Source organism: Eurosta solidaginis, chromosome 1 (assembly GCF_040869045.1).
Source record: "Eurosta solidaginis isolate ZX-2024a chromosome 1, ASM4086904v1, whole genome shotgun sequence".
In the NCBI taxonomy this organism is placed as follows: domain Eukaryota; kingdom Metazoa; phylum Arthropoda; class Insecta; order Diptera; family Tephritidae; genus Eurosta; species Eurosta solidaginis.
The window spans coordinates 376249784-376272076 of record NC_090319.1 but is presented as its reverse complement, the minus strand read 5'-3'; the positions used below and the strand labels follow the sequence as shown (position 1 = coordinate 376272076).

General features: G+C 38.7%; 1 protein-coding gene across 5 annotated transcripts in view; it reads right to left on the bottom strand.

Moving 5' to 3' along the window:
• Gdh (glutamate dehydrogenase, mitochondrial) overlaps positions 1 to 22293 on the bottom strand; it is an 82882-nt gene that overhangs the window by 60052 nt on the left and 537 nt on the right. For 2 of the 5 annotated variants that reach the window (XR_010949156.1, XR_010949157.1), the window contains exon 1: positions 17387 to 18067. The exons of 1 other annotated variant lie outside the window; for it this stretch is intronic. Coding sequence is in view for 2 of the 4 variants with exons in the window: in XM_067763135.1 (XP_067619236.1) it covers positions 17387 to 17798 (412 nt within the window). In the remaining 2 variants the exon portion in view is untranslated. Of the gene's footprint in view, positions 1 to 17386; positions 18068 to 22293 lie in introns of those variants that run through there. 2 more of the 5 variants (XM_067763135.1, XM_067763136.1) reach the window with 2 other exon arrangements.

Sequence of the window (22293 nt, the reverse complement as noted above, 5' to 3'; positions counted from 1 at the left end):
TCGTACTCTCCGTGCGTTTGGGGAGCACCGTAGGCGTATGAAAAGCGCTGTTTCTCTGGAACCCCTTGGTATCCAGGAAAACTTCCACCTATACGAGAGCCTTACCAAGGAAAATAGGCTTTTGCTACAAGCGGCTATCCAATTAAGGCGGCAGGGAAAGCTGCAGGCGGCATTCACGCTCCGTGGCTGGGTCTACGTTAGGCATGGACTTGATACATCCGCACAGCCAACAAAAGTTACCAGTGAGGCTGATCTGGATCGATTTCGCCAACCTTAAGTTCATATGCTTATTCATTGTTTTTTGTTATGTAAAGATGGCGCAAACATTAATTTATTTTTTTTCTTTTACTTCGGCTTTGTCTATAACTTACTTTAAAGTTGCTTTTAATTCGATTGTACTCAGTGTTTGGAGATAGTAGAAATGCGAATGGCATTGCGAATAATAGCCTAGCTTTGCTTAATGTCCTATGCAGGCACCATAAAGGTTTCAACGTGGTGCACTTTAATGCTCGTAGTTTAAATGGTGAAAAGATGGATGTAGTCAGAGCGATATTTGAACAATCTAGTGTTGATATCATTTGTGTTTCCGAGACTTGGTTTAAACCTGAAATACTTGATGACCATTTTGGCATAAAGGGATACGTACTCTAAAGGATGGATAGAAAGGTAAAGAAAGGTGGTGGTGTTGCTATGTATTGTAAAAAACATCTCAAGTCGAGAATCATATCAAGTATAGCTGTTGGCGTCACTGAGAACTTGCTAGTTGAAGTGCCTAGTTCAATGTCCAAAGTCCTTTTTTCGTGCGTCTATAACCCTAATAAATTGTGCAACGTGAAGGAATATTTTACAATGTTGTCCTCGGTCGCAGTTGATTACACTGATATAATTATCTGCGGAGATTTTAATGTTAATCTCTTATGTAGTGACCCGTATACCTGCCGTTTGTTAGACGATGTTTCAAGTGTTGGTCTTGAAGTGGTTAATGTGTGCGTACCAACAAGGTATGGACAGAACTGCTGCCCCAGCCTTCTTGACTATTTCATTGTGTCCGATACGTTTAAAGTCTTAAAGTTTGATCAATTATCCTTTATCTCAGAACATGATCTAATTTTCTGTTCATTTGATGTAGTGCTCGATAACCACAATGCAGTAGCTAGACCATCCATTTCACCAGATTATCGACGAATGGACGTAAATAACCCTCTTGGAGACATCTCCAGCACAAATTGGTCTACTTGTTGGAGCTTGAGTTCGGTGCATGAAAAGCTGAGATTTTTAAATGAAATTATTTTATACCTCTATACAACTCACGTTCCATCTCGGGTATATAGCAACAGATCTTCCTCTTGCCCTTGGTTTAATAGATCCGTCCGTGCTATGATTATCAAGCGCAATAAGCTTTATTCCCTTTGGAAGAAAAACCGAAGCGACGCAAATTGGCGTGCATACAAACTTACACGAAATGAGACCACAGCCTATATTAGGAGAGAAAAATGCAGATACTACAGTAAAATGTTGAATATATCGTTGCCTAATCATGTTTTGTGGCGTAATCTGAAAAAACTTCGTGTACATGTGAGTGAGAGTTCTGACTGTTCCCTTAATCCTGAAGATCTTAATGCAGCTTTTGTGAGCCAAGCTAACCCGTCTTGTCTTAATACCAGTTTCTCAACCCCTCCCTTATATGTGGTTCCTGTTTGTCAAGTATTTGAGTTTACAGCTGTTTCGGAACTTGATGTGGCGAGATGCATAAATAAAATAAGGTCCAACGCAATCGGTCAGGACAATATACCGCTCAAATTTGTTAAAATAATTGCCCCGTACATTCTTCCTACATTGACGCATATTATCAACCACAGTATTACTACCTCCTGCTTCCCTGATATGTGGAAGATTGCCACGGTTATACCTATTGCAAAAACTAAGTTTGCAGATTTTCCTAGTGACTTTCGGCCTATCAGCATTTTGCCAGCACTCTCGAAAGTCTTTGAGATATTGTTGTCGGAACAAATTAAAGACCATGTTTGCAAACATAGTCTGCTATCACCATTCCAGTCAGGCTTCCGATCAAAGCACAGTTGCTCCACGGCTATCATAAAAATTTTAGACGACGTCAGGGCACCCTTTGACAAAAACCAGTTTACTTTATTATGCCTCCTTGACTTCTCAAAAGCCTTCGACTCTGTGAACCATGACCTGCTGTGCTCAAAATTAAAAAATTATTTTGATTTTGATGACTCCGCAGTGCGGCTCATGCGAAGTTATCTGACGGGTAGATCCCAGCTTGTCAAAGTCGGCTCCGAAACTTCAGGTCTAAAACCACTATTGGCAGGGGTACCCCAAGGCTCTATCTTGGGTCCACTACTTTTTAGTATTTTTATTAATGACATATTTAATGCATGTCAGCATGCTCATATGCATGCATATGCTGATGATGTCCAACTATATTTGTCGGGAAATCATGAGGGGACAAACGATTTATGCTCAAGATTGAATAATGACTTAACATCCATATTTGAATGGGCTAGGAAAAATGACTTATGCATGAACAGTGAGAAATCATACGTGTTGCCTATATCTAAAAAACGAATAAGTTTCTCAAGTATTCCGCCCTTGCGCGTTGCCAGTAAATGTCTCAAACTCGTTTCAAAAGTGAATAATCTTGGTTTTGTTATTAACACGACGTTGTCCTGTGATGATCATGTAAATTCGGTGGTTAAGAAAGTATACTATATCTTAAGAAACTTACGAATGTCTGCTATTTATACTCCGGTCAATGTTAGAAGAAAACTTGCAATTCAATTGATTATGCCGATCATTTGCTACTCTGAGCTAGTGTACAGTAAACTGAGCTCCCAGTCTGCTCATAAAATTGATGTAGCATTTAATCATGTTACACGTTATGTATTCGGCTTAGCCAGATTTGATCATATATCCAGCTGGAGAGCGCGTCTACTGGGCTGCGAAATCTTCGAATATCTGAAAGCTAGGAACAGCATTTTCCTTTGTCAACTTATCATGTATAAGGAGCCTAGTTACCTATATGATAAGCTAATATTCCCCAGGTCTGCTCGAATCAACGACCTAATAGTACCAACTTATAACTATCTAACATCTGGACGGCTATTCTTTGTCAATGCCATTCGCCTATGGAACTCTATTCCAGTATCCGTACGTAGTAGTCTAAATAAAAGCAACTTTAAGAATGTTCTTTATGCTCATTTTAGTTGAAACCATTATACTTCTTGAGTTTTCGCCATCAATATGTATGAGTGTATACAATGTTTTGTTATTGAATTTAATTATTTGTTTATTTTAGATACTAGTAAATTACGATAATTCTCTATGTTTGATGTGATTATTTAACCTACATAACCCTCTGTTATGACTTTTGTTCTTTTTTACATTGCGATTTATCTTTTTGTTGTACTATAAAAGATCCTAGATCTTATTGTACTAATACTATTTTTGCAATAAATGATGATGATGATGATACCATATCGCTAACGCCATAACCATACCATAGCCAACCAATTGGTTTTTGGTTTCTCGCCATATCCATAACCTAAAAATATTTGAGTTGGTGAATTTAATAACTTTTTGTAGATTTTATTACTTTTTACTTATTTCTTGTGGAAAATGTTTGTAATTTTTTGGGTTTTCTTCATTTTTATGAAATTTTCACGATTTTTAGGTTAAGGCACCATTAATCGATCACATTGAAGATGGTTATGGATATGGGTATGGTTACGACTATGGCGTTGGGGTTAAGGAAGTTTAATTGGCCCTTTAAGATCAGCTTAAACTTCAGTTAAAGTACACTGCAAAACTGCAGAATAAGTTTAAGCGTTGTTTAACTGACAAACTGAGTTGAACTTGTACTGAAAAACCGGGTCTTAGTTTTTAACAGAGCTATCAATGCATTTTTTTTTGATGGATAAAATTTAACAGAAACAACCTGGCACTGACCCGTAATTCCGTTGATTTTACCAGTTTTTTTCTTTCAGTGTAAGTTTTATCGCATAAACGTTAGGTTATGTTGAAATGGCCAGGCCGTGGAAGCCCTACATAGACTGAATGAGTCCATGGTGTTACCAGAAGTTTGTTTAACGAGCAAACTCAAAAACCCTAACAAAAACCAGCATTAGGTCCTTATAAAATAACTACGCCTTCTTAGAAAATAAAAGACGATTTCTAGGACCTAAGTCACTTGCTACTTCTAGATCTAATAACTGTATCACTCCTAATAGCTGAAGCCTTGGCCTGGCCAGCGCAGATCACAAAACGTGCTCGATAGCTTCATCCTCGCCACACCAGAAGGCAGTGTCCAGACATAATACCCGTCATGAGCCTGCAGTCCTCTGTGTGTGGTGTAAGCTTTTTATTATTATTTTTTTAACACAATTTCTTTGAATAAGACAACTTTTTTATCCGCAACATTCAGAGTAATAAAATTTGATACCCCTGAGACTCTTGTGAAATCGATTAAAAGCGTTATACGATAGTTGTACATAACGAAACATCCGCATTGGGGTGTGAGTTATTTTGTAAGCTTGCTTTTTTTTTTTTTTAAACCTATTTATTGAGTATAAATTTTTAATTGGTGATAATAAAGGCCTACGAAACCCTAGACAATTTTCAAAGACAGTTTCTTTACTATCTCGCTGCCATTTGAGGTTTTTGCTTTGCTTGTGAGTTTAACTTATCGTTCTATTTCCCAACAAATACATCCATCATTGAATATATTAAGAAATAAAAAGAAAATATGGCCATATACGCTCGCTTTAGTACTTTGATACTTTTACAAGTTTTAAGACATACCGAATTTTCTAATTTCGATGTAAAAAATTCAAACTTTTGTTAGCCACCCTAATGTTCATATATACATGTGTTTTTTGTTTATTTCAAAGTGTAAATTAACACTTCGTAACTGAGTAAATATTAAAGCTTTCTAATTTTTAAAACATAATATATATAACATATTTGCACAACAAAGATAAAGGCAAGATAATACATTATTTTTTTATATTTAGGAATAAGCGTTTTAACATAAAAACAATTATTGGTTCCACTTATTGAATCCGCGTCGGCTGCTATTAGTAAGCTCACAGGAGTCCGACGCATTCAGATAGCCTTAAATATTAAAAACATTAAAACTTATCATTGTTTTCGGAATGAACGTAATTCCGATCAATACACAACTAACGGTCTGAAACGGCGCTCTCCAGGGCCAACGTACGGAGTGTTGGTTGGAGAGCATTCGTTTTCAATCCTTCAGTTTTAAATAACGTGTATGGTGTTTGATCTTGAAAAAAGAAATTGAATGCTATTATACCACTTCGGTTTATATCTGCTGCAAACATTTTGTTCTCGTCCAAAGTATATCTTGTTTGCATGAGTGACTTAAGTTATATTTTTAATTCAGAGTTAACCTGACATGAAGTGTTAAATTCATACAATTTTGACAAATTTTTTAAATTAACTCTGGCCTAAAAAAAAAAAACTTGCCGTTCTGCAAGTGGGCCTTATTTCCAATAAAATATCCGATTCGTATGTTTTGTGCAGCACTACTCGACCTTCATACATTGACAATGTAATATGTAGTTTAAATTAAAACAATTAAGAAGGCTAACTTCGGGTGTAACCGAACATTACATACTCAGCTGAAAGTTTTTGAGCAGGGGCCGAAATGTTATTCCTTTTATAATATAATAGGTCAGTAGCCACGTCTCTTTCTGTATATAGAAATTTCCGCACAGAACATGCGATATTTCAGTACCTAAAGAAGCCACGTTATTTAAATTTGGCACGTAAATTACTGACATTGCATATACTTGATCCACATAATTTTTTTTGGACAATGGGCGTGGCACCGCCTACTTTCCAAATAAGATTTTTCAGACTTTCAAGTGCGATAACTCGTACATTCTGTTACGAATATTAGCAAAACTAAGGGGTGCTGCCATCACTAAGCCGATGCTAAGCAGTGACGCGAATTCACATCAATAATTCAAAACAATAATTGCGTCTACACATATTTACCATGTACGTATACGAGCAGCGGAGAGTCAATCCAGAAACACATGCATATATCTGAGATACTCCTATAAGTATGCAATGAGAAAAGCTATAAAATTGTGCAATTGTAGTTACAGCTGAGAAGTTTGAGAGCTAATGGCAACTAGTAGATTCTGGAAGCGCCTAGAAGATGCAACGTTGAAAACAGACAGTATATAAGGCAACAAGTGTAGAGGCGCTGGAATTCAGTTTGATTTGAGTTGTCAAGCAGTTTCGACTAAGACGCTATCTAGCGAGCAAGAGCAGTATTATTTTGAATAGTAGAGTTTCATTTGAGCTATCAATCAGTTTGGTTATTAAGCAAGCTATTCGTTGCACAGTTTGAGTGTTATTGTGAAGTACTTTAAATAAAGGCCATTTTGCATTATTACAAATTGGAGTTATTTATTCAACAGTTTAGTGATTCGAACTTAGCAGAAGATTGCAAATAAGAGGATTTGCAAGTAAAATCGTTACAATACTTTGAGCAATGTTTTTGCAAATTGGTAAGCGAACTTCATTTTGTATTTGTACATGCCGACAGAAAAATCTTAAAATCGAATTAAAGTCACACCCACTTGTATATAAAAATATCAAAACTGGCTACTTGAATTCATTGCTAAATAAGTGAATATGTCGTAGTTATTTCGGGACTATTGCGGGATCATTTGAGGATCCTTCCGGTATCATTCCTGGATGACTTTCGGGATCCCTTCAGGGTCATTTCGGGACTCTTTCGGGATCATTTGGGGATCCTTCCGGCATCACGGATAGTTTACGGGATCCGTCCGGGATCCTGTGAGGATTATTTCGAGAGTTTTCCGGGATCATTTGGGGATCCTTCCGGGATCATTTATGGATGGTTTTCGGGATCGCGTCGGGGTTATTTAGGGATCTGTTATGTATGAAACGAAGTGGTAACGCCACACACTGAATTAATTTAATATCATTTTGGCAACTCTGTTTTGCACATGATTCGCATTTGTTCGCCATGTTCTCGATATCATTGTCAATGCCCGGCCAGTATATGAATGAGCGGGCGATTCCTTTCATCTTGACAATCCCTAGGTGTGATGTGTGTAAATTGTCAAGCAGTTTGGCTCTGTACTTTGGTGGAATGACGACGCGATGCTCGAACATCAAATCCTGACGATAGCTTGTAACTCACTTCTGGGCACTTGTATCCTATCCTCTTCAAGCATTGACCTGTTTCCAGCAGTTTAATTAATTTACCCAGTCGATCGTCTTTTCTGGATTCGTTTGCAATTTTGTCGGATCTTAATGGTAATTGGTTGATTTGGCGAATCACAAAATTGTCGAACTCGTCGTATTCGTCTGGATTATCCGCACCTGTCCCACCTGTAATGGTTGCTGTCGTAGAGGGTGGGCCCGTGAAAGATAGTCGGCGTTAGCGTTTGCCTTTGAATTTTTATACACCACTTCGAAATCAAATCTACTCAGAAAGTCTGCGTAATTAGCCATTCTGCTAATGCAAAGTACTGGTAGAGACTTGTCTGGTTGTAAAATTTGTGACAACGGTTTATGATCTGTGATTAGCGTGAAATGACGCGCGTATAAATATTTGAAAAATTTCTGAACTGCCCATACTATTGCCAGTGCCTCTTTGTCCATCTGTGGGTATCGCTGTTCTGCAGTATTCAGTGTTCGACTTGCGTATGCAATGGGTCGTTCAGTTCCGTTCTCTAAGCGATGTGATAGCACCGCTCCCAACCCTGTTTGACTCGCGTCCGTCGCTAGTAGAACCGGTAGTGCCGGGTTGTAGGGTATCAAGACTTGTGGAGAAACCAGCGCCTGTTTTAGATACTCAAAGGCTGAATTTGCCTCTTTGGACCAGTGAAATTTTTCGCTTTTCAGCATATCGCGCAATGGTCGCGCTCTCGTCGCCAGGTCTGGGATAAATGCACTATAGTAAGTAGCTTTTCCTAAAAACAGCTGTAGCTCCTCCACATTCGTTGGTTTGGGGCTATTCAGTACAGCTTCAATGTGTTTGTCAGATTTATGCACCCCCTGTGCACCTCCACCGATGGAGTAGCAAAAACACACTTTGACTTATTTAAGCGTAGACCATTGCATTTGATGCGATTTGCGTTTGCGTTGTGGCCAAAACCATCAGCAGCTCTTCAAAATTTTCCGCGAACACCAAGATGTCATCAAAGAAATTTAAAACGTTTGGCACTCCTTGCAGGAGCGTCTCCATTTTTCTTTGCCAAATAGCTGGAATATTTGCTGCCCCATATACCGCACGAGTCGGTCGTACTAGTGCGTGTGTAGCTGTGTTTAATGTCAAAACATGTGCGAAATCATCGTCGATCGTAAGGTGTGTATATGCGTCGGTTATATCCAAGTGACAAAATATCGCCGCTTTTTTCATTTTATTGAACAAGTCTTCCGCTTTAGGAATCGGATGTTCGTCAATAATCATTCTTGGATTAACCGTTGGCTTGTAATTGCCACGGATGCGAATATCTCCATTTTTTTTTCGCGACTACATGTCTTGCTGAAGCCCATTCCGAATGCTCTACTCTCACGTAAAAGCCAGACTGGATTTTGCGATCTATTTCCTTGGCATACGCCTCTCTCAAATGCCATTGGTATTTCGCGTGCTCGTGCGAACACTGGTGTGGCTCCCGCCTTCAGCTTCACTTTTGCAGGCGGCCCTCTCAACTTACCCGCTGTCGTGTCAAAGACTTCTTCGTAACTTGCAAGGAGATGTTGCTGCCTTTCTCGTTGGTTTTCTGAAAGTTTTGGCGCGGTTGAACTTATAGAGTTAATTTGCCTGGCTGACGAAAATAGCTCCGAAAAGTTAATTTCACGTGCGAATTTTGAGATCCATTCTCTGACGCAAAGTGTATCGAAATCTTCTTGGACAACATACAGATTCAGGCGCCGCTTAGTCCTCCCCATTGATGCGGTTACTACAACCCTACCCATGCAGTTCACTCTATGCCCCGTGTAGCTTGTAAATCGTCTATCTGTTTTTAATAATCTAAAATTCGGTTTTATAGTGCGAAGAGTTTTATAATTAATAATTGCGCATGGGGCACCCGTATCAAGCTTCATCTGTATTTGCTTTCCATCGATATTTACGTGAAGCATTTTTCTGTCTACTGCTTTACATACATTAATGCTGTTCAGCTGCTGAACTGGTTCGAGCTCATCCTCTGAAATCTGATCTAGTTTTGCCTTGCACACTTTTGCAATGTGGCCCAATTTTCCACACGAAAAACATTTGGAGCTACTGAATTTGCAGTCTTTTCTGTTGTGTTGGCCCCCACATCCGTAACAATTTGCGGATTTTTCTTTTGGCTTCTTGATCAACTTTTCAGCATTTGCATTTCTTTTTGTTTTGACTGGTTCGTATCCCAGTTTAAACGTTGGTTCACTTGGTTGTTCCCACTCTGTACCCTTCAGATCTGTTGTTGCACTTTGTGTTAGTTCGATTGTGTGCGCAATTTCGTATGCCTCAGTAAAATTGTTTGGTTTTTTACTTATAACCTCATTGCAAATATAGCGTGACTCCACGCCATACAGTAACTGCTCTGTTAACATCCTATCCAAAAAGTCGCCATATTCACAATATGCAGCGCCCTTTTTTAAACGAAGTGCGTACTCGGCAATCGATTCGCCTTCTTCTTGCTTACTTTGTCTAAATTTGATACTTTTAGCATACTTGTTCCGTGAGCCATCAAAATGGTGAATTAACACGGTTTTTATTTCATTGTATTTCAGCGAGTCAGGCGTCTTTGGGCTAACAAGTATTTTTAGTACGGCGTTCAGCTCTGCCCCCATATGCACGAGTACGAATTTGTGTTGTTCCTCTTCTGGAACTTTGCTCAGCTGTAAGGCCCGATCTACGCATGTGAAAAAATCCTGCACTGAGGATTTGTCTTCTGACTTGTATTCTGCAATACTAAACGGTGGCGGTTTGGTTGCTGCCCGCTGATTTGCATTTGCCCCAGCACTGTGGGACGCCCCCTCTACAGCCTCGCGAATTGCCCTTGCCAATGCATCCATCACCCTCTTCAAATCTTCCGGTGTCAGGCTCATCTTTTTAATCCCACTTTTGACACCACTTTTGTATATGTATATTTACTCAGTTTATTTAATATGAGTGGATATGAACATTTCAATATAAAATGTGTTGTTTTAATACTAAAGAATAAAAAAAGTACGTAAAAGAATAAGCAAAACAGAGTTGCCAAAATGATAGTAAATTAATTCAGTGTGTGGCGTTACCAATTTGCCCCAGCTGCCGTGTGACGGACGAGAACAAAGGCAAACAAACCCGGGAAAAGTGGCGATCATCATTGGGAGTATCCCAAGGGACCGTGGGAACGCATTCATATTGACTATGCGGGGCCGTTCGAAGGAGCAATGCTACTGATAATCTCGGATGCGTATAGCAAGTGGTTAGAGGTGAAAATCACTAAATCAATTACGGCGGCCGCGACAATTACTTTGCTGGACGACGTATTTGCGGCTTATGGCGTTCCTCAAACGGTTGTATCTGATAATGGAACAAATTTCACGTCCGCGGAATTTAACAACTTCCTGACTACAGTCGGTGTTAAATATCACAAATACTCAGCACCGTATCACCCGGCAACTAATGGACAAGCAGAGCGAAGCGTACAGACGGTCAAGAACGCAGTGAAAGCAATGGGTACCACGAATAGTTCTTTGCAGGAAAACATAAACGAGAGACAGTACAAAAATGCACCACATTCGACAACAGGCACCTCGCCAGCACTATTGTTTATGGGGCGGCAGCTACGAACACGATTGGACTTGATTCGACCAGAGGAAATCTCGAGGAAAAACAATACATGCATCTCAAGAAAAAGGGAAGAGAGTTCAAGGTAAATCAAAACGTATACTTCCTGTCGGGTAACCCGCGAATTTCTAAGTGGAATAATACACGCCCGTCTAGGGGATCTTCACTATCAAATACAATTCAATGGGAAAATGATAAAAAGACATGTAGACCAAATACGGAAGTCACACGCGGGGCCCGATAAAGCAACACCGGAAGTGAATCATCATGAAACGGGAGTTGCAGCTAAAGAGAACGACACAGCTGCATCGGGTATAGTAGAAAACCACGAAGAAGTCGAAGCACCCATAGAATCACCACAAAATATATCATTGGGATCAGAAGAAGATTTGGAAGGGTTCTCTACTCCCAACACTACAATAATACAGGACGATACACCGCCATCGCATTCAACACCAGCACGGCAGGCGACACCGGAAAGAGATCCGGAACTAAGCGAGACGCCGGCAGCCCCTCGGCGGTCGACCAGACAAAGGAAACCGAGAGTTCCATTCTCATCTTAACTCCTGCAGAGGAAGGAAAAATGTTATGTATGAAACGAAGTGGTAACGCCACACACTGAATTAATTTACTATCATTTTGGCAACTCTGTTTTGCTTATTCTTTTTCGTTCTTTTTTTATTCTTTAGTATTAACTCAACACATTTTATATTGAAATGTTCATATCCACTCATATTAAATAAACTGAGCAAATATACATATACAAAAGGATCATTTGGGGACTCTTCCGGTGTAATTTCTGGATGGTTTTGGGGATCCCGTCGGGTCATATCGGGACTTTTTCGGGACTATTTCGGTATCATTTTGGGACCCTTCCGGGATCATTTCTGGGCAGTTTTCGGGATCCGTCTGGGATCCTGTCGGGGCAATTTCGGGACTTTTTCTGGACAATGTCAGGTCACTTCGGGACTTTTACAGGATCATTTCTGGATGGTTTTCGGGATCCGTCAGGGATCCCGCCAGGGTCATTTTGGGACTTTTTCGGCATCCATCTGGGATCCCGTCGGTTCGGGATCTTTTCCGGATTCCGTCAGGGTCATTTTGGGACTATTTCGGGACCATTTGGGGACCCTTCCGACATCTTTTTCGGGACTGTTGCGAGATCATTTGGGGATCCTTCCGGGATAATTTCTGGATTGTTTTCGGGATCCCGTCAGGGTAATTTTGGGACTTTTTCAGGACTATTTCGGACTCAATTGCGGACCCTTCAGAGATCAATTCTGTATGTTTTATTTTTAATATCTAACACAGCTTTTTCGTTCTATTTTTGATTATTCTAAATGAATCCTGTAACGAACTTTTATAGCTATAACCACACTTTTTGTAATATTTTAACCAACTAAATGCACCAAAAAGCAACACTATTTTCATCTAATAAAATTTTCTTTGGTTTTAGCTCATTGTAGTTTTACCCCTTTGTTCTATGAATAGTAATTCCTTCACCCCTGTCATATCAATTAATTTAACTTAAAAACAAAATTTTAACTTCTTGGTTAATTATTGAGCTCAAGGCCGCAAAGATAAATAAAACGCCATATATTTTTTGGTATTATAATTTATATAATTGGTCGATATTTCGGTTTCAATCTGAAACCATCCTCAGGATTAGAAAAACACAAAATTATGAATAACAAACATTAGGCATTTGCAGCAAATCCATGGCCATAAAGGCTCATAATTTAAAAAATCATGTGTGCTGAACTACCGGTTCTGAAGAGACCTTAAATGATCCCGGAAGGGTCCCAAAATGATATCAAAATAGTCCCGAAATGAACCCGACGGGAACAAATCCCGAAAACTATCCAGAAATCATGCCGGAAGGGTCCCAAAATCATCCCGAAAGAGTCCCGGAAAATCCCGAAATTACCCTAACGGGATCCCGAAAACCATCCAGAAATTATACCGGAAGAGTCCCCAAATGATCCCTATATAACCCCGACGCGATCCCGAAAATCATCCATAAATGATCTCGGAAGGATCCCCAAATGATCCCGAAAAAGTCCCGAAATGACCCTGACGGATCCCGAAAGTCATCCCGGAATGATACCGGAAGGGTCCCCAAATGATCCCGCAATAGTCTCGAAATAACTCCGACATATTCACTTACTTAGCAATGAATTCAAGTAGCCAGTTTTGATATTTTTATATACAAGTGGGTGTGACTTTAATTCGATTTTAAGATTTTTCTGTAGGCATGTACAAATACAAATATGAAGTTCGCTTACCAATTCGCAAAAACATTGCTCAAAGTATGTACGAGTTATCGTACTTGAAAGTCCAAAAAATCTTATTTGGAAAGTAGGCGGTGCCACGCCCCTTGTCGAAAAAAATTATGTGGATCAACTACATGCAATTTCAATAATTTACGTGCCAAATTTAAATAACGTGGCTTCTTTAGGTACTCAAATATCGCATGTTCTGTGCGGAAATTTCTATATACAGAAAGAGGCGTGGCTACTGACCGATTACGCCCATTTTTTTAGAAAGCTTTCCCATCATAGCAGAATGAGGTTTACCAATTTTCACTCTAATAGTTTTGGAACGAATCTTATTGCAAAACTCCACTGCAAGTTCACCATTTATACTACGAGATTTTCGATCTAGTTTGTTTATGATAAATTTCTAGTATTATTAACAGAAATTTTCAAAAGTCCATAAGGTTTTAAATTTTAGGAATCCAGGAGAATCGATTGGTACCAAATTTTTTTAATTCGGATAAGCCGTTTCTTTGGTATCAAGTCGGGCTTTTATTTCGGCCTTAAAAAATAAAAGTCCGGATTTAACCTTTCTTTCCGGACTTTTATTTTTAAAAGTCCGAGACTAGTTCTATCGGACTCAAAAAAAAAACATACAGGTTTTACTTTTATATGTGGACTTTTATGGAAAAAGTTCGAAAAATAAAAAGAATGCATGATTCGACATGATATTGCTATAAGGATACGGAACTCAAACATTTTCACCTAGGACAATTTTTTGACCAGGCCTTTTTCGACTCCAAAAAAAAAAATAATTATTATTTTCCATCCCTGCTTTTGAGACAAAGTAAGGGAAAAGCACCATGTAGAAAAATGAACCTAGGGTAACCCTGGAATGTGTTTGTATGACATGGGCATCAAATGGAAGGTATTCAAGAGTATTTTAAAAGGGAGTGGGCCATAGTTCTATAGGTATACGCCTTTTCGAGATATCGCCATAAAGGTGGACCAGGGGTGACCCAGACATCATCTGTCGGGTACCGCTAATTTAGTTATATATGTAATACCACGAACAGTATTCCTGCCAAGATTCCAAGGGCTTTTGATTTCGCCCTGCAGAATTTTTTCATTTTCTTCTACTTAATATGGTAGGTGTCACACCCATTTTACAAGTTTTTTCTAAAGTTATATTTTGCGTCAATAAACCAATCCAATTACCATATTTCATTCCTTTTTTCGTACTTGGTATAGAATTATGGCATTTTTTTTATTTTTCGAAATTTTCGATATCGAAAAAGCGGACGTGGTCATAGTCGGATTTCGGCCATTTTGTATACCAAGATAAAGTGAGTTCAGATAAGTACGTGAACTAAGTTTAGTAAAGATATATCGATTTTTGGTGAAGTTATCGTGTTAACGACCGAGCGGAAGGACAGACGGTCGACTGTGTATAAAAACTGGGCGTGGCTTCAACCGATTTCGCCCATTTTCACAGAAAACAGATATCATCATAGAATCCATGCCCCTACAAAATTTCACAATTGGTAAATTTTTGTTCGACTTATGGCATTAAAAGTATTCTAGACAAATTAAATTAAAAAGGGTGACGCCACGCCCATTTTGAAATTTTCTTTTATTATTGTATTTTGTTGCATCATATCATTACTGGAGTTGAATGTTGACATAATTTACTTATATACTGTAAAGATATTAATTTTTTTTCTTAAAATTTGACTTTTGAACATTTTTTATTTAGGTGGGCGTGTTCCTCATCCGATTTTGCTAATTTTCAATTAGCACATATGTATATAGTAATAGTAGTAACGTTGCTGTCAAATTTCATCATATCTTCAATGATTGCCAAATACAGATTGCAAAACTTTTAAACTACCTTCTTTTAAAGGTGGGCGGTGACACGCCCATTGGCTTAAGTGCAGAATACATACATTTGTCAAATTAAAAAAATTTATATGAGTATCGGTAGTGGTGTTTATGGTGAGTTCAACCCTATAATTTTTTTTTTGGTGCAAATAATAACTATAGGGGTAATTCCACGTCATAAGGTAAATTTTACTATTTTTTAAAACACTATATCTTTGAAACTATTGAGTCAATCTTCACAATTGTAATGTCTTTAGATAGGTAATAAAGCAAGGTTTTGTTTGATATATAAAACATCTATATTTAGAAGAAATTTCTATAATAAAATTAGGGCGAAAAACAAAGGTGTCATATGAGTTGAATTATTTTTATCGATGTAGGTATATACATATATGATGTTATTTATGTATGTATGGGTTTATGCATTGTATTCATTAATTGCAAAAATACATAATGTATAACATTGCTAATTTTTTATTGCTAAAATATACGTCAAAGGTAAACTACTTAAAATTTTGCATTCGTGAACGAGCTGATATTACTTCATAACTCTTATGTTTACTGTTATGTTAGCCGATCCAACACCGGCTGCGCCATGCACAGTAATTCTGCGTAGAACACCTTTCTGCATAGGCGGCCTTCGGCCGCGCTTATAAAAAATAACCCTGGGCTACGCCATGCCAAGCCCGGGTGTGTGGTATAACCATGGCTACCGCCACGGCGATGTCCTTCTGCGTAGTACACCCTCTGCGTAGGCGACCTTCGGCCGCACTTTAAAAAAATAACCCTTAGCCGAACCAACACCGGCTACGCCATGCACAGTAATTTTGCGTAGAACATTGACGGGTTTGTTTGAAGGTGAGTTTTTATTTTAGTTTCTTTGTTGCCGGTGTCGGATTGGTTAAGGGTAATTTTTTTAAAGGTGTTCTACGCAGAATTACTGTGCATGGCGTAGCCGGTGTTGGATCGGCTAAGGGTTATTTTTTTTAAAGTGCGGCCGAAGGTCGCCTACGCAGAAGGCTACCGCGACGGTTACACCACTCACCCGGACTTGGCATAGCGTAGCCCAGGGTTATTTTTTATAAGTGCGGCCAAAGGCCGCCTATGCAGAAAGGTGTTCTACGCAGAATTACTGTGCATGGCCACCAAAAAAGAGCTTTTTCAAATTTTTGGTAAATAAAGTCTAGAAAAGTTAAAGATATATATACATCAGATGAAAGGTAATTTTATAAGTTATTTGTCGATTTTTTAATTTTTGAAATCCATCCACTAGTTTCGGAAATATTTTGATTTGAAAAATTCATAATTTCGCCTTTTGACATGGAATTACCCCCAAATTATCGCATTTTTTTGGTTTTTCGTAATTTTCGATATCGAAAAAGTGGGCGTGGTTACATTCCGATATGGTTCATTTTAAATAGCGATCTGAGATGAGTGCCCAGGAATCTACATATCAAATTTCATCAAGATATCTCTATTTATATCTATCTCGATTCCTATATATCTGTACAACCAACCGTTATCCAAAGTTAATATACTCTGTGTGCAAAGCACGCTGAGTATAAAGAGCGGGTCAATGTTACAATTTGTTGCACAGGCAACAAAGGAACTAAAATAAAAACTCACCTCCAAACAAACCCATCAATGTTCTACGCAGAATTACTGTGCATGGCGTAGCAGGTGTTGGATCGGCTAAGGGTTATTTTTTTAAAGTGCGGTCGAAGGTCGCCTACGCAGAGGGTGTACTACGCAGAAGGACATCGCCGTGGCGGTAGCCATGGTTATACCACGCAAATAAATTTTAGCGGGGAGCGGGAACAATGAGTGACCTGCTTTCTTATGCTACTCAAGTATCGCGCATTGGCGAAAACGAATGTAAACAAATTTAAAGCATATGCAACAAAATAAATGCTTATACTTTATTTTGACATGTTTTATGTAGTTGTGTTTACATGGTAGGGTTGTATGTATGTTGTATCTACAATCAGCTATGGAAAATCACACATTTACTTGTTTATGCTTGAATAAATCCTACAGGCAAATAGAATTGGCACTATTCTACCAGAAGCAAAGGTAGGGAAGTAAAAAATGTTGATAATTTTATGTACATGAGAAAAATATGTACATTTAAATAGCTATAATGCTTCTTTCATATACATATTTACATGCGTTCTAGACCCAATTTGATTACATAAGCACTCAAGGCTGTTAAGACAGGGAATTTCGTTTTTGGTATACAATCTGCTCGTTCGAATATATTTTAAGTTTATTTTACCAACAAGTTGCATAAAAGTCATTCATTTTTTTTTTTACAACTTACAGTTTGCCCTTTTAGATACTACCATGTCTCACAATTTAACAAGGAATACATACAATTTTAAAAAGTTTTACTACTTACCGCCTTTGGTTGGTACACGGTGGGTACTGTGCTGTGCGCGATAGCCGGTAATGAGTTCATATTCACCTGAATCGCGACGCAATGGGAACGCAATCTCGATGATATGGTCACATGGTTGCATAAGCATTAAAATACCCTTAACTCTGTTTTTCTTTTCTTCCAACGATAATTTTCCCTTCATATCCGCGATAAGACGATCCTCAGCAATTTGACAGCCACGATGAAAAAAGTATTCCACCATATCAAAGAAACGTGGATCCTTGGCAGTTGGTACAGTCTTTAGACGATCGGGAATTTGGTATTCAGCATAGCTACGCGTTTGTAAGGCTGCTGTTGGCAAGACCTTGACCAAAGTAGCTACTTCTTGCTGACGTATCGCTGCTTGGCGTGCCAAATTTTTTAATTGATACATTTTTTTGTTCTAAACCGTGTTCGTTGGAGGCACACACACACACTAAAAAACACAATTAAACTGGTTCTAGTTTAAATAAGTTCAAGACCTGCACACAACCGTTTGCTAACCGACCCCGCTAAAAACTGATCAAAATAGATGTTGCGTCGCCAAATTTTTCTTCTTAATTCGTTCGTTTTACTTGCTTAGCCTTTATTTTCTTTCAGTGACAGTTGGAGCACAAATAGTGCAAAATGACTTTGTGGTTAATTGTAAACGGCTGGTGGTCACAGTGGGCTGGCGGGCACGTTCATAGATTAGATTGATACGAATCTTTTGTTTACGCTCTCATATTTTCGCTCTTACGAGGGTTTTATCTTCTAGTTGTTGCTGGCAACAATCACAGATAAATCCCTCGCGCCAGCTGAAGCGGCTGCCAGAACAAAAAATGTGCCAGCCAAAACGAAAAACGTGCCAAAAATTTTGCTAAACTTTAGTTTGACCTATAACTATGGAATAGCGTTCAAAAATTATGGGAAAAAGGATAAAAATACTTGTTTTAGTGTAAGTATTATTAGTTCGAAGGCGGAGGGTAAATGTTATTTACCATTCAAAAGTTTTCACTAAAAACAGGTTTTGTAAATATGAACTCCCGATGCAACCAGTCCATTTTGATCACAGAACCTGGAACGCCAGACATATAGGATAAGCCCTATCCATTAGATAATGTTAATTATTATATCATAGGTCCGATTTACTGAAATTTCAAAAGGATATATGGTTTTCACTGCGAGTTAAATGCAGTTACAATATTTGACTAATTAATTTAATCGAAATGTTAGTTTTACTTAGATTTGTTTATATTTAACTCTAGCTAGTCGTATTATTGTAAAATAAGTTCAAAGAAATTAATATTTGACGACTATCATTTTATTAAATGATTGAAACTATAATCGCCGAAATGTATGTCAAAAATCCCCATTTTCAGATCTATTAATTTTTGTTTGGAGTGGCATCATTGATAAATGTTATAAAAAATGTGCATTTTGACAGCGCTCTCTCGAAACAAAGAGTTGAAAATCCATTCATCTAAGGGCACGTTGTTCTACAATTATCAGGTGGTAGAGCTGGATTTGATTGGATTCTTAATCGATTTAATCGATCTTTTCTTTAGAAATGTTGAATAGATTTTTTTTAATTGTTCGATTCTTTAAGGACCAATTAATGGTGAATTATAACCATAAAGCCATAACCAGATAAAACAGCTGATGGAGCCTACCTTATGGAAATCAAGGAATCGTTTACTGGTGGCATACCATAACTCTAACGCCAAAAACACACTATAGTCAACTAATTGGTTTTTGGTTTCTCGCCATATCCATAATCTAAAAATATTTAAGTTGGTGAATTTAATAACTTTTTGTAGATTTTATTCATTGTTTTGGATACGTTATGACTAAGAGACTTATCTTTTGTGGAATATGTTTGTTATTTTTTGCGGTTTCTTCATTTTTATGAAATTTACACGATTTTTAGGTTAAGGTACCATTAATCGATCGCATTGGAGAGGGTTATGGACATGGGTATGGCTACGACTATGGCGTTGGGGTTAAGGAAGTTTAATTTGGCTTTTAGGCATTGAAGCATTCATCACTATCTGCTTTACGGACGCTTGAGGAAATACATATTCTGTAATTTTTATTATTTTTATAAATTTATCTTTATTGTGTTGTTGGCTTCGAGAGAAAGATTAAGAAATTTCTGCGCACTTCTGGTATGTAATACCCCTATATTGCTAATACAGGCTGGCTACACTTACAAACATCGGAGTGCCAATATATTGCTGCTTAAAAGTTTTTGTGTTTGTAATCAGAAATCGTATGTACCCAAATTTAAATTTTTTCTTCTCACACTTATCTTCTTACTTACTTACTTAATTGGCGCTTAACCGTCTAAACGGTTATGGCCGTCCAACAAGGCGCGCCAGCCGCTCCTTCGCTCCGCCAACCGGCGCCAATTGGTCACACCAAGGGAGTTTAAATCGTTTTCCACCTGGTCCTTCCAACGGAGTGGGGGCCGCCCTCTACCTCTGCTTCCATAGGCGGGTTCCGATAGAAACACTTTCTTGGCCGGAGCATCATCTTTCATTCGCATAACATGGCCTAGCCAGCGCAGCCGCTGCATTTTAATTCGCTGGACTATGTTGATGTCTGCGTATAGCTCGAACAGCTCATCATTAAATCTTCTTCGGTACTCGCCATCGCCAACGCGTAGAGGTCCATAAATCTTTCGAAGAGCTTTTCTCTCGAACACTCCCAAAGCCGCTTCATCTGCTGTTGTCATGGTCCATGCTTCTGCCCCATATAGCAGAACGCGTACGATAAGTGACTTGTAGAGTATTATTTTTCGTTCGCCGAGAGAGGACTTTACTTTTCAATTGCCTACCTAGTCGAAAGTAGCATTTATTGGCAAGATTGATTCTTCGCTGGATTTCAGTGCTGATGTTGTTGCTAGTGTTGATGCTGGTTCCCAAATAAACGAAGTCTTTTACTATTTCGAAATTATGGCTGCCAACAGTAGCGTGGTTGCCAAGGCGCATATGCGCTGACTCTTTGCTCGATGACAGCAGGTACTTCGTGTTGTCCTCATTCACCATCAAACCCATCTTTACCGCTTCTTTTTCCAATCATCAATGTCATCAGCATATGCCAGTAATTGTCGCTTTTAGTGTATATGGTTCCAGTACGGTTAAGTTCTGCAGCTAGTATAATTTTCTCCAGCATCAAATTAAAGAAATCGCACGATAGGGGGTCACCCTGTCTGAAACCTCGTTTAGTTTCGAACGGCTCGGAGAGGTCCTTCCCAATTCTGACTGAGCTGATGGTGTTGCTCACGACAATTATCTTCTAGCAATATAGGAGTATTACATATGTATATGAGTACGATACTGTGTTTTGAAATAAAATATTAAAAAAAGCGAAAAAAGTATGACATTTCGGTATACACTTATATTATACTAATTATCTCACTCCCATGAAAGGATCAAGTGAAGACCCATGTGGTATTCCTTGATACTTCTAATTTTGTCGGCAGGCAACGAAACGAGAGAGGAACTGTCCTGCTTTCAGGGCCGTACTGGAAGTTGTTGTTGTTGTTGTTGTAGCGATAATGTTGCTCCCCGAAGGATCTGGGGAGTGTTATCGATGTGATGGTCCTTTACCGGATACAGATCCGGTACGCTCCGGTATCACAGCACCATTAAGGTGCTAGCCAGACCATCTCGTGAACGATCTATGTGGCCACATTAAACCTTCAGGCCATTCTCTCCCTCCCCACCCCCAAGTTCCATGAGGAGCTTGGGGTCGCCAGAGCCTCGTCTTTTAGTGAAACAGGATTCGCCGCGGATATGTGAGGTTGACAATTGGGCTTGGAGAAGCTTTATATTGCGCTGGCAACCTGAAGGGTTGCGCTGCACAGTCCCTTGAATCTGGTATTTTAGTCGCCTCTTACAATAGGCGTACCTACCGCGGGTATATTCTGATCCCCTAACCCGCTGGGGGACCATACCGGAAGTCGTGGGGGCCCTTGTGCAAAATTTGCAGGAGGCCCTTTTTCTAAAAAAAAGTTATACGACACAAAAGATTTTGCTTATAGGATCTTTTTATATTATGTTGCATATATAGTTCCTTTACATACTCTTTTACAGCCAAATTGTCCTACTACTTGTATCGCCAATCACAAGTGTACAGCGTTAAAAAAAAAAAATATTCTTATACCACTACATTTGACTAGTAAAGTAATGACTAATACTCAATGTAAAATCTCAGAAACATATATAACTTCAACTCGTGTTACGAGTTGTGGGTCCACCTACTTCCTACTAGGTTTTAATACAATCTGCGCGCACGGTTCTCGAGTCTCGAGTCGTTCGTATATAAGTGCAATTTCATTGTGTCCATTTACACGACTATATATTAAAGGGCTTAAAATCTTTCAATAATTACATAATTTTCAGACACTAATAGTAGCTCAATCGGCACATTCGAAACATCGATTTTCGCTCATCCACAGTTCAAAATCCAAGTCCAATTTTTAGTGGATGTTCTAAATCGATGTTTAGTATGTGTAGAATACGGTATTTTACTCAATTTCTATCCTGGACGTCCATCCCGATATCTGCCTTTGGATTAAAATTTGAATAAAATAAATAAAAAATAAAAATTTTCCCGTAATTTAGTGTGTAAATTTTTCGGGGAAACTTTTGCGACTCGTTGGTTTGGGGGCCCCTCGGAGCTGGAGCCCTGGTACACCGCACCGCTTGCGCCAGTTTCGGTATTGCCGTGCCTGCTTTATCTTTCGGGGAAAATCGGGTAAATGGTTAAGTACGTAAGTAAGTACATCGTTACAAAGGATAAGCGAAATTTAAATAAACTTTTTTTTTTTGTGGTTGTCAATTTGTATGGCCGAGCAATCCATATGGCCAGGGTAATCAAGAACAGTATGAATTGATGATGTT